This window comes from Genypterus blacodes, unplaced genomic scaffold (assembly GCF_046128005.1).
Source record: "Genypterus blacodes isolate CSIRO-AG114 ecotype Tasmania unplaced genomic scaffold, CSIRO-AGI_Gbla_v1 ptg000076l_1, whole genome shotgun sequence".
Lineage (NCBI taxonomy): Eukaryota > Metazoa > Chordata > Actinopteri > Ophidiiformes > Ophidiidae > Genypterus > Genypterus blacodes.
In genome coordinates this window covers 4,550,001-4,563,586 of record NW_027466885.1, presented here as the reverse complement: position 1 = coordinate 4,563,586, position 13,586 = coordinate 4,550,001, and the positions used below count along the sequence as shown (strand labels likewise).

Genomic DNA, 13,586 nt, shown 5'->3' with positions numbered 1-13,586 from the left:
CTTTCCTTGTACAAGATATGGGCTTTTTACAAAAACAATCGATTTGGTCCATGGTTACCACTGTCATTTTGGGAAATTCGTCCAAAAATTAAATTTGCCCCAAATTTACAGAACACAATCCTTGTGTCATGTAGATGCTGTGTTTGAAGTTGCAGAGCTCTAGTTCTTTCCTTGTCCAAGATATGGGCTTTTTACAAATGTAAAATACACACTATGTTCTATGAAATTGTGTCCAAACTTTGTATTTGCATTGAACTCACACCAATGAATTATTTTGCAATGTGGATGTGCTTTCCAAATTTTTTTATTTAATTTAAATTGTCGAAATAAGCTTAATCTAAGAAATATAAGAGGGGACCCTTATCAAATTTTCAATTATTTGAACGGTCCTTATCTGTTCTGATTTGGTCATGACTGCTGTTGTTTAGTGGCCTGTAATGGCATAGAGGATGAGCGCAAGCTAAGCAAATGTCCCCTGTTTATCTCCACCTTATATTATATTAACTTTACAATTAGACTAGATGGGTTTAAAATTCAGCTACAGAACAGAGTTTGGGTTTGTCAACATTTTAGTTCTCAATCATCAAAGCATGTTTTAGATCAGATGAATGAAACAGCTTTTTATGAAAAGAGAAGACTTTATTCAATAAAGCACCAATATCTACACAAAAACAGTCATCTCACGTTTGCCTCTCGAGATCCTTCTTCTGTTTTTCCCAACATGATAACTTGTTGCTTGTTTGGGGGGTTTCCATGGCAAATTTAGTTTTGACTGAAATTTGTGAGAAAAAAAACATTAAGATCACTGTACAAAAAAGGACAAAAAGTAAGAAAAAAAATAGTCACATGAACAATCAATTGTTTTTTTCAAATGCCCATATCTTGGTGAAATAAAAAGTTAGAGCTATTAATATAAGAGCTCTTAATCTTAAATTCAAATTTGAAATTGTAGAGCTCTAACTTTTTATTTCACCAAGATATGGGCATTTGATAAAAACAACCGATTTGGTCCATGTATACACTGTCGTTTTGGGAAGTTGGACCAAAAATGTAATTTTCCCCAGAGCTACAGAATATGATCCTCTTGTCCTGTAGATTCTGTAGTTTGAAATTTTAGAGTTCCAACTTCTTATTTCACCAAGGTATGGGCATTTGAAAAAAACAAACGATTTGGTCCATGTATACACTGTCGTTTTGGGAAGTTGGACCAAAAATTCAATTTGCCCCAAATGTACAGAATATGATCCTTGTGTCATTTAGATGCTGTGTTTTAAAATTTTAGATCTATAGCTCTTTCCTTGTACAAGATATGGGCTTTTTACAAAAACAATCGATTTGGTCCATGGTTACCACTGTCATTTTGGGAAATTCGTCCAAAAATTAAATTTGCCCCAAATTTACAGAACACAATCCTTGTGTCATGTAGATGCTGTGTTTGAAGTTGCAGAGCTCTAGTTCTTTCCTTGTCCAAGATATGGGCTTTTTACAAATGTAAAATACACACTATGTTCTATGAAATTGTGTCCAAACTTTGTATTTGCATTGAACTCACACCAATGAATTATTTTGCAATGTGGATGTGCTTTCCAAATTTTTTTATTTAATTTAAATTGTCGAAATAAGCTTAATCTAAGAAATATAAGAGGGGACCCTTATCAAATTTTCAATTATTTGAACGGTCCTTATCTGTTCTGATTTGGTCATGACTGCTGTTGTTTAGTGGCCTGTAATGGCATAGAGGATGAGCGCAAGCTAAGCAAATGTCCCCTGTTTATCTCCACCTTATATTATATTAACTTTACAATTAGACTAGATGGGTTTAAAATTCAGCTACAGAACAGAGTTTGGGTTTGTCAACATTTTAGTTCTCAATCATCAAAGCATGTTTTAGATCAGATGAATGAAACAGCTTTTTATGAAAAGAGAAGACTTTATTCAATAAAGCACCAATATCTACACAAAAACAGTCATCTCACGTTTGCCTCTCGAGATCCTTCTTCTGTTTTTCCCAACATGATAACTTGTTGCTTGTTTGGGGGGTTTCCATGGCAAATTTAGTTTTGACTGAAATTTGTGAGAAAAAAAACATTAAGATCACTGTACAAAAAAGGACAAAAAGTAAGAAAAAAAATAGTCACATGAACAATCAAAAAACGATAAATTACATTCTTAAACTTAATCATCTGATTCCACGTTATGTGCGGTCACGGTATAAATAAATTGTTGAATTTAAATTAAATAGCCTATGCAGAGAAAGACAGCTGCTAAAATGTGAGATCATCATGTGAGTATGAAGCTGAAACAAAAACACACTGATGAAAATGTACGAAGAAAGTATTTAACAAAATAATTACAGTGCATCAAAAATTAGTTTGGAAACGGTCTGGTTGTCCCACTGTTGGTACGAAGACACGGCAACAAAATGGCCCTTGAAACGTTGATGTGAAAATTAAAAAGAGGAAATCATAAACGACAACCTGTAAACAAAATGACGAAAGCGGACCTACACCTCGATCACAACAGTCTTGAAAACCGCAACATTTCAGGACAGCAGAATCCTTCAGTCTCTGCTCAAGTCATCACCCTCAATCGCCGAAGAATCAACTTAAACAGATGTCTGAAACTCATTCAGGGGACAAAACCATTTGTGTTACTTGTGAGTAGTAAGTAAGTAAGTAAGTATTTGGGAATGCTTTGGTGACTTTGAAGCGACCCACTCACTACGTTTATGTGCGTTCAATGCTTTGATTATTTGTCTGCACTTCCATTAAGGCGGAAATATTAGTAGACAGTATACATGCACGGAACTAATAGGATTCCACCATATAAGTCATGTTGAGGTAATGCATGTGGAAGTGTCTTACTCTGATTAAGACGTTTTCATGTTTCTGTTACTTAGGCTGTTCACACCTAGAGTACCACGAGTTGTTCCGTAGCATAATTCCTTTCATTAACTGGTCAATGGTAAAAATGTGTTCTCGCCTATGATCACAAGTTTTCACGCATATGTAAACGTACTGAATGAATCATGACCGCATTTATTTGGAGCCGTTAGAATCTCTCTACTGTATGTGCCACTGAGTTGGAGTTAGTGCGGAAACATTTGGATTGATTGGGATGTGATTTGGCATTGCAAGTAATCCACAACATTTTTTGAGTATTACTGTGTAGTGTCAGTTTCACGAGAACGTAGCTCAAAGCCACAGTTTGTTAGCGGTTCTTATCCATCTTCTTGTTCTTTGGAATGAAAGCAGAGTGGTGCAGGATTTTGGGGGGGGGCCAGACTTGGTGGGACGATTAATCCTTTTAGTTTTGAGTTTTTCTGTCACATCTTTTTCCCTGCGGTATGTGGCGTGATGGAGGATTGGATGTCCATCTAAGGGCTTTTGTGGGTCTCGATGCAAAGGATGATGTATTCATTAGAGCAGCTCCGCGTCTGTTGGCCCAGGAGCATGCCTGAGGTCAGGCTAGACGACAGGCCTGTCACAGACACATGGTCTGCTCGCCACGTCTCACAGTGCTTGTCCACCACGTGCAGACCCCTGCTGGTGGAGCCGTGCCAGATGCTCTTCTGAGGCCTGATGATGAAAATATCAAGAGTTTGAATTCTGCAAACAGTTTATGATTTACGTAGAAATATCAAGTCAAAGTTACTTACCAGAAGGGGTCCGCTAGAACATCCCGGCCATCAAAAGAGTAGATAGGTATTCTAGTGTTGATTGCTCCCCCATCACCGTTGAAAATTGACCACCAGTTCCTAAACATCACATCTCCCTAAAAGGAGACACATAACAGGATCTTACATTCAGACAGAAGAGCACAGGATTCTGTCTGGAGCGTTGGTTTGTCATCCCAGTTGTCTGGTACACTCACCCTGAGGTTGGTGACGGGCAGGGTTTGACGGAAACCAGGGTAGACCACGTGGACCAGGTCCTGCCTGCTGGAGGAGATGAAGGCACGGTAATTCGGGGTCAAGCCCATTGCCTTGGCCTGCTCGTAACACAAGCGGTCAGCGGTGTCGAGGCCCATCATGTCCCCTGAGTGGGGCTGGTTCAAGGCCACCAGGTTCAGCTGTAAGAAGAGAACAGGGGAAGTCGATTAATTTTTGGACCCAAGAGGGAAGTCTGACTCAACCTGACAGTACGCTGAGACTTCAACAGTACGCAGAGACTTCAATACAAACCAACTGTTCAGTGACAAAACTATCAGACACCTGACCAGCAGGCAACCTGAGAAAGTATTTGCTTTAATGTGGGTGTCTGCATCTGAAGTTGAGTTGTCATAAAAACAATTTAGGATCCCAAAGAAATTACATTAAACACCATGAAATACTGTTCTACATACATCTGTCAGATGAAAACTCACCCGTTCTTTAACCGACTGTATTCGCTCCATCGTGTCTCCTCGTATCTGATATGCAGGCAGAGGCTAAATGAAGAGTTGGATTCAGACGTTAATGTACGACATCGGACATCGGACATAGGAAGTTGTGTATGTTGAACAATACATAATAATAAAGTATGCAGCATGTACCTCATCTTGTGGAATAATGTTGTTGGAGAGGTAGATCAGACTGCCAAGCTGTGGGGACAACATAGATCTGTAATATGAGCTTACCGCCATATTACTTATGATCATATAAAAACTACAAGAAATAGTCATAATTACCCAGAACTCATTATACACACTGAATAGCTTGAGAGCCAATTATTTAAAGTGATATGCTGGCCATTTTACTGAGTTCATAGATCCATAAGGGTCCGTTGTACAGACCTGGACCTGGATCAGTTTAAAACTGCATTATGCTTTGAATATGATGCACATTTTCTAGGTGATACATGCAATACCAAGTCAGTACCTGTATCTCTTTCCATCCCTGGGGCACTTTGAGGAACAGAGATCCGGTCGCAGTGACGTACGTCATCGTTCCCTCCGGGTCTCTGACCGTCTGCTGCATCATATTCTCACGTGTTGCAAACATTCTTAGCTGAAACACAAACAGAGAACTCTGTTTGTCTCAAGCTCTAAGGACGTGGTGATTAAGTATCTATAATTTCAAGATGTGGTCAAAACATACAGATAAACTTACAGATGCTGTGTTACCCGAAGGTCCAGGGGGTCCAGGAGGTCCAGGGGGGCCAGCAATGCTCACAGCTGCCATCAGGAAAATGAGAAAACCTTTTATATCTGCTCATCATAAAGACTTTGTTGATCAGTTTCTTCAATTGAAACAGAGTGTGAAGATGGATTTCACTGTCATCATATGACAGGAATGTCGGACAAGTCATACCTGATCCGTATCTTGGTCCAGGGGGTCCAGGTGGACCAGGACGGCCAACAGGTCCTGTTTTGCCGTAGCCCGGGACACCAGGTGGGCCTGGCACTCCAGGACGGCCTGAAGGACCGACTACAGACGCTCCTTTGGGGCCCTGAAATATAATGAAGTAGATACAGATTGTAGTTCTGTAATTTGTACTGATCTGTCCATGTTACCATCAACATAGCATGGTTGCGTATCCATGGAAATGTGACTCACCACAGGTCCTGTTCTCCCTGTTAGCCCAGGAAACCCTGCATCCCCCTTTTCTCCCCTTATGCCCTGCTCACCTTTCTCCCCCTGTTGATACACACAAACACACACAGGTTCACACAGGTCACATGACAAACAAATCAACATATTTTTTAAAAATTTAAACAAATTTGAAGGTTACCCATCCTCTTGCGAACGTATCTAGACAGAAAAAACAAAAACAAATTCAGACATGCAGTCAATATTAGAAATTAACTTTCTGTAATTAACTTGATAGAATATAAAGTCAACTTACTTGGTGGAGCCGGGATTCCTGGAAGGCCTCTCTCTCCTTTCTCCCCCTTTGGTCCATTCTGACAGTCCCCTGAAAGGACAAAAAGCCATAATTAAGATCAAATAATATCTGATCCTGTTTGTTTTAATGTCAAACTGATGCCCACTTCCACTGGTTTAACATTTTGTACACCTGTAATCTTCAGCCAGTGGACTGAGCCGGGTGGATGTGCAAGAAATAAACCCAAAGAGATGATTCCATTTACCGTTTATGATCGATCCGTTGGCATGTAGCTGCAAAAATCGGGGGGAAAAACATTACAACAATAATAATGAACAAAATCATTCCAAAATGAATTTCCCATCTGTGACAGGCTGAGTTAATATCATCACTGACATGCAAAGAACACCTGCAGGTTTTTCAGGCAGTGATTTTGTTTAGTACTACCTCGTTTCGGTTTCGGCAATGAGCCTTCACCTTTCCCGATTGGACATGCAGCATGCAGGAATACGGCGGAGCCCTCCTGGTGATATTCTAGGAGAAATGATTAGGAACTGGGAATGTTAGACCACCCAGCATGCACATACACACATGTTAATAACAGGGGATGCGTGAAACAAGAAGAGTTCCAGGATGGGATGGCGGTCTGAACGGGTACCAGACCAGCAGCCAGTGTGGGTAAAGACAGGAAGATCGTGCATCCCAGTGTGTCCACTAAAGGCCAGGATCAGTAACTAGATCAGTAACGGACCCGTCTGAACAATCACTTTTAGACAGCCGGTGTCAAAGAAATGATCTAAGATGCATCACAGAGTATGTGACAGACTTCTGTTCACACTTGTATCCAATTCTTATTCTAATGTTGTCAAACAGACTGACAACAGATAAGTGAGATAAAAATTTCAGTTTTCTTACTAAGACAGGCTGTAATAAAAGTGTTTCTAAAGACGGATCAGTGTTTCATCAGCAGCATCCTCATTTGGTCGGGGACTTACAGCCTTTTTGCAGTGAGGTCTGGGAGGGACGGGGAAAACTGTCTTCAGAAATCCAGGGAAGAGAGACAACAGTGAGCACATACAGGATTGGGACATATAACCTGTATGAATCCACAGCTGTGTCTCATTTCGTGTGATTCATCCTTTGAAGGACGCGGCCTCCACAGGACAGAAGGTCAGAGCTTTCTGAACGGGACGGCCTGCGTCAACCAAGCTCACATGTCATCGCACCACAAAATTAAAAAATGACGCACCTCAACAGTCTAGCTGAACATCTGTCAGCAAAGTATACATCCTATGAACAGAGACACGGTGTGTGGGTGTGTGTGCTTACTCCATTGGGGCAGTTGAACATTCCTGGGCGGCCTGGTGGTCCAGGAAGGCCAGGAGGTCCCTGCAAAGAAAGAGAAAGACATGAAAAGAGGAGAACCAAAGACTAATATATCTATTGCATTTAACAGCCTCATTCCATACGAGAAATTTCTATTCAATGTCAGTTTACGGGTCAATCTACAGCTGCACATGAAACAATCTTTGTTGTTATTTTGGTTCATGATCGTGACTCACCTGCAGGCCCGTCGAGTCCCCTCTGTCCCCTTTAGGTCCCATCAGGCCTGAGCGCCCCTGCACAGACACAAGAACATTTAGACACACAAAGCTGAGCTACAAATAACAACAACAGCACCGGCAATTACATTAGATTGATGTTTACTTTCATTTGGCATCATTTTATCTAAGTCTTCCATTTAAACACATCACAGCTGTACATTCTACAATCAAACTAAGAAATGTGCTTACAGGTCGTCCGGGAAACCCAAATTCTCCTTTGAGTCCTGGTGGTCCCACAGGCCCCTGTTAAGAAGAAGAACAGCGAATGTGTTGCTTGAATGAATCTATCATATTGTGCATTCAGTGCTATAAAACCTAAAAAGTAAAACTGAGTAAGGTTTATGTTTTTGGGACGTCTTTGCAGACTTACAGCATTTCCAGGAGGTCCAGCAACACCGTGGTCTCCCTACAAACAAAGACACTTTTATGTTAAAGCACAAACAGCTTACAAGGCATAAACTTTATACTTTTTTTAGATTTTACTGTAAATAGCCAATGAAAAACTTAATCGTCCCTGGCAGAGATTTGTGGCGGGTGTAAATACTAAATACTCTGCTGCCATTAAGTTTTAAAACACAACCAAATTGAGTCAAAATTGGATTCTACTCTTTGACATTAAAGCGGTGTCATTAAATGACGCCTCGTTAAATTCAGGAAGAAGTAGACGAGTCGGTGAAACTGGAGAATCTGAGATGTGATACAGACCTTGAGTCCTTTGGGTCCCATTATTCCGGTCATCATAGATCCGTCAGCTGCGATGACGGTTCCCGGCTCGCCCCTTTCACCCTGCACCCAAAGCACAAGCAAACAATCACACAATCACCGTGTGAGATCACGTCTGGCGTGTGAGCAGGTGGTCAGGCGTGCGACACGGAGCTGCGTGCACACGAGAATAGCACGACACACCAGGAATGTACGTTTGCTTTCATCAAATTCACCAACCAGCTGGATCCCGAGTTAAAATTTCAAACCGTTTCATCATCTTAATCGGCTACAATTTGAAGGAAAGGAAGTTACACAGATGTCACTTACTTTAAGTCCTGGAGGCCCTTGGACACCTGGCAACCCAATGTCACCCTTTGGCCCCCAGGGTCCCTGTAAACATAGAGGGAATTTACCTGCTGCAATTTATTAATACTACAGCTCCACACTCATCATTCATCTATCTTTTACATTAAGAGCTTCTGGTCTGTGATGCAGGTTTGTCCGGCTGGTACTCACAGCTCCCTGAGATTCAAATATCCCTGAGAAATTGAAGGCACCTTCTGTGTCGTTGAGCAGAAGCTGAAGAGGAGGAAAAAGTGACCCGTTAAACATCCCTGGCATCCTTCAATCAGCAATCAATGCAAGGACAGAAGTGATTTACACAGAGCATAAAAAGACAAAACATGATGTTGAAATACAAGAAAGAAAGAAAACACAAGGAAGGAAGGAAGGAAGGAAGCTATAGAAGGAAGTCTTTAAACAGAACTTGACTGAATGGATGTGGACAAACACTACTCACATCCTGGAGGTTAATGATGGGTCCTGGGGGTCCAGGTGGTCCTGGGGGGCCGGGTTTACTGTGCCCGTCTCGTCCTGGCTCTCCCTGCAAAACAAAACGATGTGTTATCCTTCTGCACAGATCAGAGTGGAGATAGTGGGAGTTTGCTGTGTCGTGCGCCCACTTGTTGACTGTTTTACCTTCTGCCCTGAATCTCCTTTGTTCCCCTTTGGTCCCTGCAGATGAAATGAGACACAAACGCCAAGCAGAGGTGAACATCAGGTTATTGATACTCACTGTTACTGACACAGGAGCTTTCATTTTGTCCATTAACTGACCTCTGCTCCGACAAATCCATCCAGCCCTGGAAACCCTGGTGTTCCTGTATTACCTTGCGCCCCCTACAGAGAGCAACAGACACACCCATCAAGCTCCACACACAACATAACTCATAAAACAAGAAAACTCCTCTTTATCGATTCACTCACATGTATATTTAGAATTATTTACAGTTACTCTATCACCTCATATGTTTACTTGCTAGATCCCAACATTCCAGACTTAACAGTGGACTCACCTTTTCTCCCGGCTTTCCTGGAGTACCCGCTAAACCATCTAAACCCTAAAAAAAACAAAGACAAGGAGGAAATGTAATCACTGCTAATAGAGATAATCCAAGTTATGCCTGTAAAGATTTTATTGAAGATTTGTTTACCTTGGATCCTGGAAGGCCAGGAGAACCCTGGAAAACATGAAAGAAAGAATTTAACAAAACTCATTTCACATCTCCCATGACAGCATCACTCAATCTAATATCTTTATTATTGTGATCGTAATGTGTCAATTTATTGTAAAATGTGTGATGAAAATGTTTGTTGCATGATGGTTTTTGTACCTGTGGACCTGGAGACAGCACAGCTCCGGATCCTTCCATATCCTGACAAAAAAACCCAGTGATGATGATGATGGCTCATATTCTCTTCTGATTATTGCATTAATAGCTGCCTGGTCATGACAGAAGAAGACTGTACCTCCCAGTCCATAGCAAATCCTCTCCCAGGGGGGCCTGGAGGTCCAGCAGGGCCAGGGGGACCCCTCGGCCCGGGCTGCCCGTCTGGACCATCTGACCCTGAAAGGCCTGGGAACCCTGTGGAGCCTTGATCTCCCTGGAAAAGAAGAAGAAGGATAACAACTTAACAGAATCGGAACACTGTGCTTGATCATGAGTAATGATTCAGTGACATAATCAGGTCTCACCTTTGGTCCCGGTTGCCCGCTTCCACCAGGCTGTCCCTGTGAACAAACAGACGATGCTGTAATGTCACAACATGAAACAAGCTGCAGCCATGGAGACCTGAGTGTATTCATATTGCTAAATATTTACATCTGGAGAATTATTGCCACCAGGTTTGGATTAGAGGCTGGGGTTGATTTGTTGCATCTTTGTTCTGTTTTATCTTGTTTCTCATTATCATGTTTTATTCTGTAAGCTGCTATGAACACTAGGTCTGTGTTGTGTTATCAAGTAATATCAGTCACCTTGTCTCCTTTCTCTCCTGCAGGTCCTGACTCTCCATCCACTCCCTGCCAGACAGACAGAACTGTGTTATCATTACATTCACACTTATTTATTGCCTTTTCCATAGAAATGATTTGTCATACAGTCGCTACCATTCCTATGTTTAATCAATAGCAGAACAAATGTTGTGTAGTAGTTAAATATAAACTTTATCATTCATATCACCTGTGAGTTTCCCATTCACACAGTTAGTAAAAGCTTGTTTTTAAAGTGAAAAGACACATTTCCCCCAACAGATGCTGCAGACCATGTTTATAAGCTCTGTAAGCTTTACCTGCCAAAAGGCTGTTAGCTCTACATGCTAACTGGAGCTAATGCCAATGCTGGATGCAGGTATTGTGTGTTTGCAAATCAATATAGCAGAAACACTAAAAAAAAACCTCTCTCATGTCCGTCTACACTGTGCAGCAAGCAAAAGCAGAAAGAAAGACAATAATTCAACATGGGGTTTTTAAATAAACTTGGGGGAAATCCTGCCTTTCAGGTCCCGTGGATCTGATGGGACCAAATAATAATACCTGATCAGACCCAGACCCAGACCCAGACCAAGGTCCAGATCCAGATCCAGATCCAGACCACGGCCTAGACCCAGACCAAGGCCTAGACCCAGACAAAGGCCCAGACTTAGTTTCAGACACAGGCTCAGACTCAGACTCAGACTCAGACCAAGGCCCAGATCCAGACCCAGACCCAGACCCAGACCCAGACCCAGACCAAGAACCAGACCCAGACCCAGACCCAGACCAAGGTCCAGACCAAGGCTCAGACCCAGATCCAGATTCAGACCCAGACCAAGGCCCAGATCCAGACCAAGGCCCAGATCCAGATCCAGATCCAGACCAAGGCCCAGACTCAGACCAAGGCCCAGACTCAGACCCAAAGCCACTAAACCACTCTTCAATCACCTGAAAACAGAAGCTAGGTCAGGAGAGTTGTTCTTACTCGTAGAAGGCCTTAGTTCACTGAAACTTTCTGAAAACGTTTCATTTGTCAAGTTATGCATGATTTTACATTCTAATAAAATGCTGCAAAACAGGAGAGTTGAAACCTCAATACTCTTTAAGAATACAGGATTCTGACACAACTTACAGGAAGTCCAGGTTCACCATCCAATCCGTCCTTCCCATCTTTCCCAGGGGCCCCAGGTGGTCCAGCGATGATGTCATCAGATGGTGGCCCTGGAGGCCCTTTGGGGCCCGGAGGCCCTGGAGGCCCCTAATGAAAATGACAGAACATCTCATTCACACACAAGTGAATAACAAGAAAGAGCAAAATCATCCAAGCTCAAAAAAGTCAAATGTTGGTGTCAAGAAATACGAGATAGATAGAGTGGTGATGAGCAGTGGTGATGAAAAAGAGAGGTCAGAGGTCACTCACCCTAATAATCTCTGCATCACTGTCAAAGTCCTCAAATCCAGAGCCCTCCTGAAGACCAAAAAACAACCAGCTGATCCATCAATATGCCAGTTAAATGGCAAAATGTTACATAATGATTTTGGATTCATTTTTGCTGCTTGAAATCATGATCATCCAATACACACAGTTTTCCTGCTTAAGCCCTGAGTAAAAACCCGGTGAAGGGTTTGATCTGAACCTGAAATCACTGTCCGCACGTTTGTTGTTTGAAGGAGCTCATTCTGCCAGTCAGCATCACATATAATACATCATTTATTTCCCCAGGAAACCCACAGTAATAAATCTCAAACATTCTCAGTGAAGATTGTTCAGTATGTCTTGATTTTGCAGCAAAAATGACACGGTGCAGGTCCTGTTGTTTCTTAATAACCTACCAGGATACTAACGGACTTGCTCTGTCGGCCTGGAAGTCCTGGAGGGCCTGGAGGTCCTGGTAACCCAACACCAACATCACCCTGAAGAAGACAGCATGTAGATATCCAATTGTTAAAGTAGTGATTGATTTAATTACTGATTCCTTTAATCATGAACACATTTTATTTAAATACAACAACCCACAAGATAATATTAGTGATGTGTCTGTGTATTTATGTCATACAGCACATGCAAGTCAAAGCATAATTCATTTCATGATTTAAGGGGCCTGTCAATTACCTTGTCTCCTTTAAGTCCAGTCTCGCCTGGTATTCCTGGGAATCCTGGAACCCCAGTAGGTCCCTGAGGGAAAACACCATCACAGCTGTGTTCAGTATAACAGAGATTATTGTCCTGTGAGCCCAAACTGAGAGCTAAGGCTGGACTGTTCAGCAGGGGTTACAGGAAATGATCTCATAAATAAAGGTAGATCTCAGAATGTATGATGGGAAACAAGCAGAGAGAATGAACTTCGCTTACCGAAACACCAGAGTCACCTTTGCTTCCCTGGAGAAAAAGACAACATAGAGAGTGAAATCTACTCTGGGACAAAACCCAAATGCTGCTGTGATGTTGCAGCATCTCAAATCTCATGATCAGTTAATTTACAGATCCATCAACTCACAGGCTGTCCATCTTTGCCAGGAGCTCCTGGGAGACCTGGATTTCCCTCTGGTCCTTGTGGACCTCGGGGTCCTGGCTCCCGTCCCTCTCCGGAACCACTCTCCTCTGGGACTTGTCCAGGAGGGCCGGGGGGGCCAGCGGGACCGGCCGGACCTGGCTCACCTGGATCCCCTTTCTGGCCCGGAGACACCTGGAGGGACTGATGGTTGGACTGATTGATTCACTTACTCATTGATTTACAGAAGTAATCAATCAATCAGCAGCACACAAATAATGTGTACGTGTATGTATATGATGTAATGTGTAAACTCTACTCACTGTGACAGGGCTGTAGGATGAAGCGACAGTCGGAGTGGAACTTTCTGTGACACAGACAAAGTGAGCACATTTAATTAGCTTATTAATTAGTAGTAATTTACAAGCTCAATGGGGATCAATTGTAAAGACTGAACTGTGAATGTCCGAGAATAATCAAATACAATACATATAAATACATGAATTACTAAAGAAAAGGTTTTTGTAATTGTATGATAGCTACAGTGTCGCCCTCTGCTGGAAAATATGTGCAATAACTCACAGGCCCTACAGTTGGATCACTGTCAGCACACACAGCTGTGAATGCAGTCAGTGGAACCAAGAGACAGCAAAGCCAACATATCAAA

The 13,586-nt window shown here is 42.2% G+C and overlaps 1 protein-coding gene across 2 annotated transcripts in view; it reads right to left on the bottom strand.

The window, feature by feature from the left end:
* Nucleotides 1–2,017: 2,017 nt before the first annotated feature.
* The window catches only part of LOC143006805 (uncharacterized), a 42,366-nt gene continuing 30,797 nt past the window's right edge, over nucleotides 2,018–13,586 (bottom strand). The window contains exons 9-45 of one of the 2 annotated variants that reach the window (XM_076158097.1): nucleotides 13,243–13,286; nucleotides 12,926–13,123; nucleotides 12,781–12,807; nucleotides 12,541–12,603; nucleotides 12,261–12,341; nucleotides 11,848–11,895; nucleotides 11,560–11,685; nucleotides 10,989–11,375; nucleotides 10,431–10,475; nucleotides 10,149–10,184; nucleotides 9,923–10,057; nucleotides 9,787–9,828; nucleotides 9,607–9,633; nucleotides 9,469–9,513; nucleotides 9,230–9,292; nucleotides 9,092–9,127; nucleotides 8,913–8,996; nucleotides 8,630–8,692; nucleotides 8,441–8,503; nucleotides 8,114–8,194; nucleotides 7,779–7,814; nucleotides 7,598–7,651; nucleotides 7,367–7,423; nucleotides 7,134–7,193; nucleotides 6,800–6,841; nucleotides 6,070–6,097; nucleotides 5,826–5,894; nucleotides 5,712–5,731; nucleotides 5,537–5,617; nucleotides 5,291–5,429; nucleotides 5,090–5,154; nucleotides 4,859–4,987; nucleotides 4,534–4,581; nucleotides 4,366–4,428; nucleotides 3,874–4,071; nucleotides 3,659–3,774; nucleotides 2,018–3,578 (exon numbers count right to left, since the gene is read on the bottom strand). In XM_076158097.1, the coding sequence (XP_076014212.1) occupies nucleotides 3,377–3,578; nucleotides 3,659–3,774; nucleotides 3,874–4,071; nucleotides 4,366–4,428; nucleotides 4,534–4,581; nucleotides 4,859–4,987; nucleotides 5,090–5,154; nucleotides 5,291–5,429; nucleotides 5,537–5,617; nucleotides 5,712–5,731; nucleotides 5,826–5,894; nucleotides 6,070–6,097; nucleotides 6,800–6,841; nucleotides 7,134–7,193; nucleotides 7,367–7,423; nucleotides 7,598–7,651; nucleotides 7,779–7,814; nucleotides 8,114–8,194; nucleotides 8,441–8,503; nucleotides 8,630–8,692; nucleotides 8,913–8,996; nucleotides 9,092–9,127; nucleotides 9,230–9,292; nucleotides 9,469–9,513; nucleotides 9,607–9,633; nucleotides 9,787–9,828; nucleotides 9,923–10,057; nucleotides 10,149–10,184; nucleotides 10,431–10,475; nucleotides 10,989–11,375; nucleotides 11,560–11,685; nucleotides 11,848–11,895; nucleotides 12,261–12,341; nucleotides 12,541–12,603; nucleotides 12,781–12,807; nucleotides 12,926–13,123; nucleotides 13,243–13,286 (3,101 nt within the window). In that variant the 3' untranslated portion in view covers nucleotides 2,018–3,376. The remainder of the gene's footprint in view (nucleotides 3,579–3,658; nucleotides 3,775–3,873; nucleotides 4,072–4,365; nucleotides 4,429–4,533; nucleotides 4,582–4,858; nucleotides 4,988–5,089; nucleotides 5,155–5,290; nucleotides 5,430–5,536; nucleotides 5,618–5,711; nucleotides 5,732–5,825; nucleotides 5,895–6,069; nucleotides 6,098–6,799; nucleotides 6,842–7,133; nucleotides 7,194–7,366; nucleotides 7,424–7,597; nucleotides 7,652–7,778; nucleotides 7,815–8,113; nucleotides 8,195–8,440; nucleotides 8,504–8,629; nucleotides 8,693–8,912; nucleotides 8,997–9,091; nucleotides 9,128–9,229; nucleotides 9,293–9,468; nucleotides 9,514–9,606; nucleotides 9,634–9,786; nucleotides 9,829–9,922; nucleotides 10,058–10,148; nucleotides 10,185–10,430; nucleotides 10,476–10,988; nucleotides 11,376–11,559; nucleotides 11,686–11,847; nucleotides 11,896–12,260; nucleotides 12,342–12,540; nucleotides 12,604–12,780; nucleotides 12,808–12,925; nucleotides 13,124–13,242; nucleotides 13,287–13,586) is intronic. The other variant, XM_076158098.1, reaches the window with a different exon arrangement.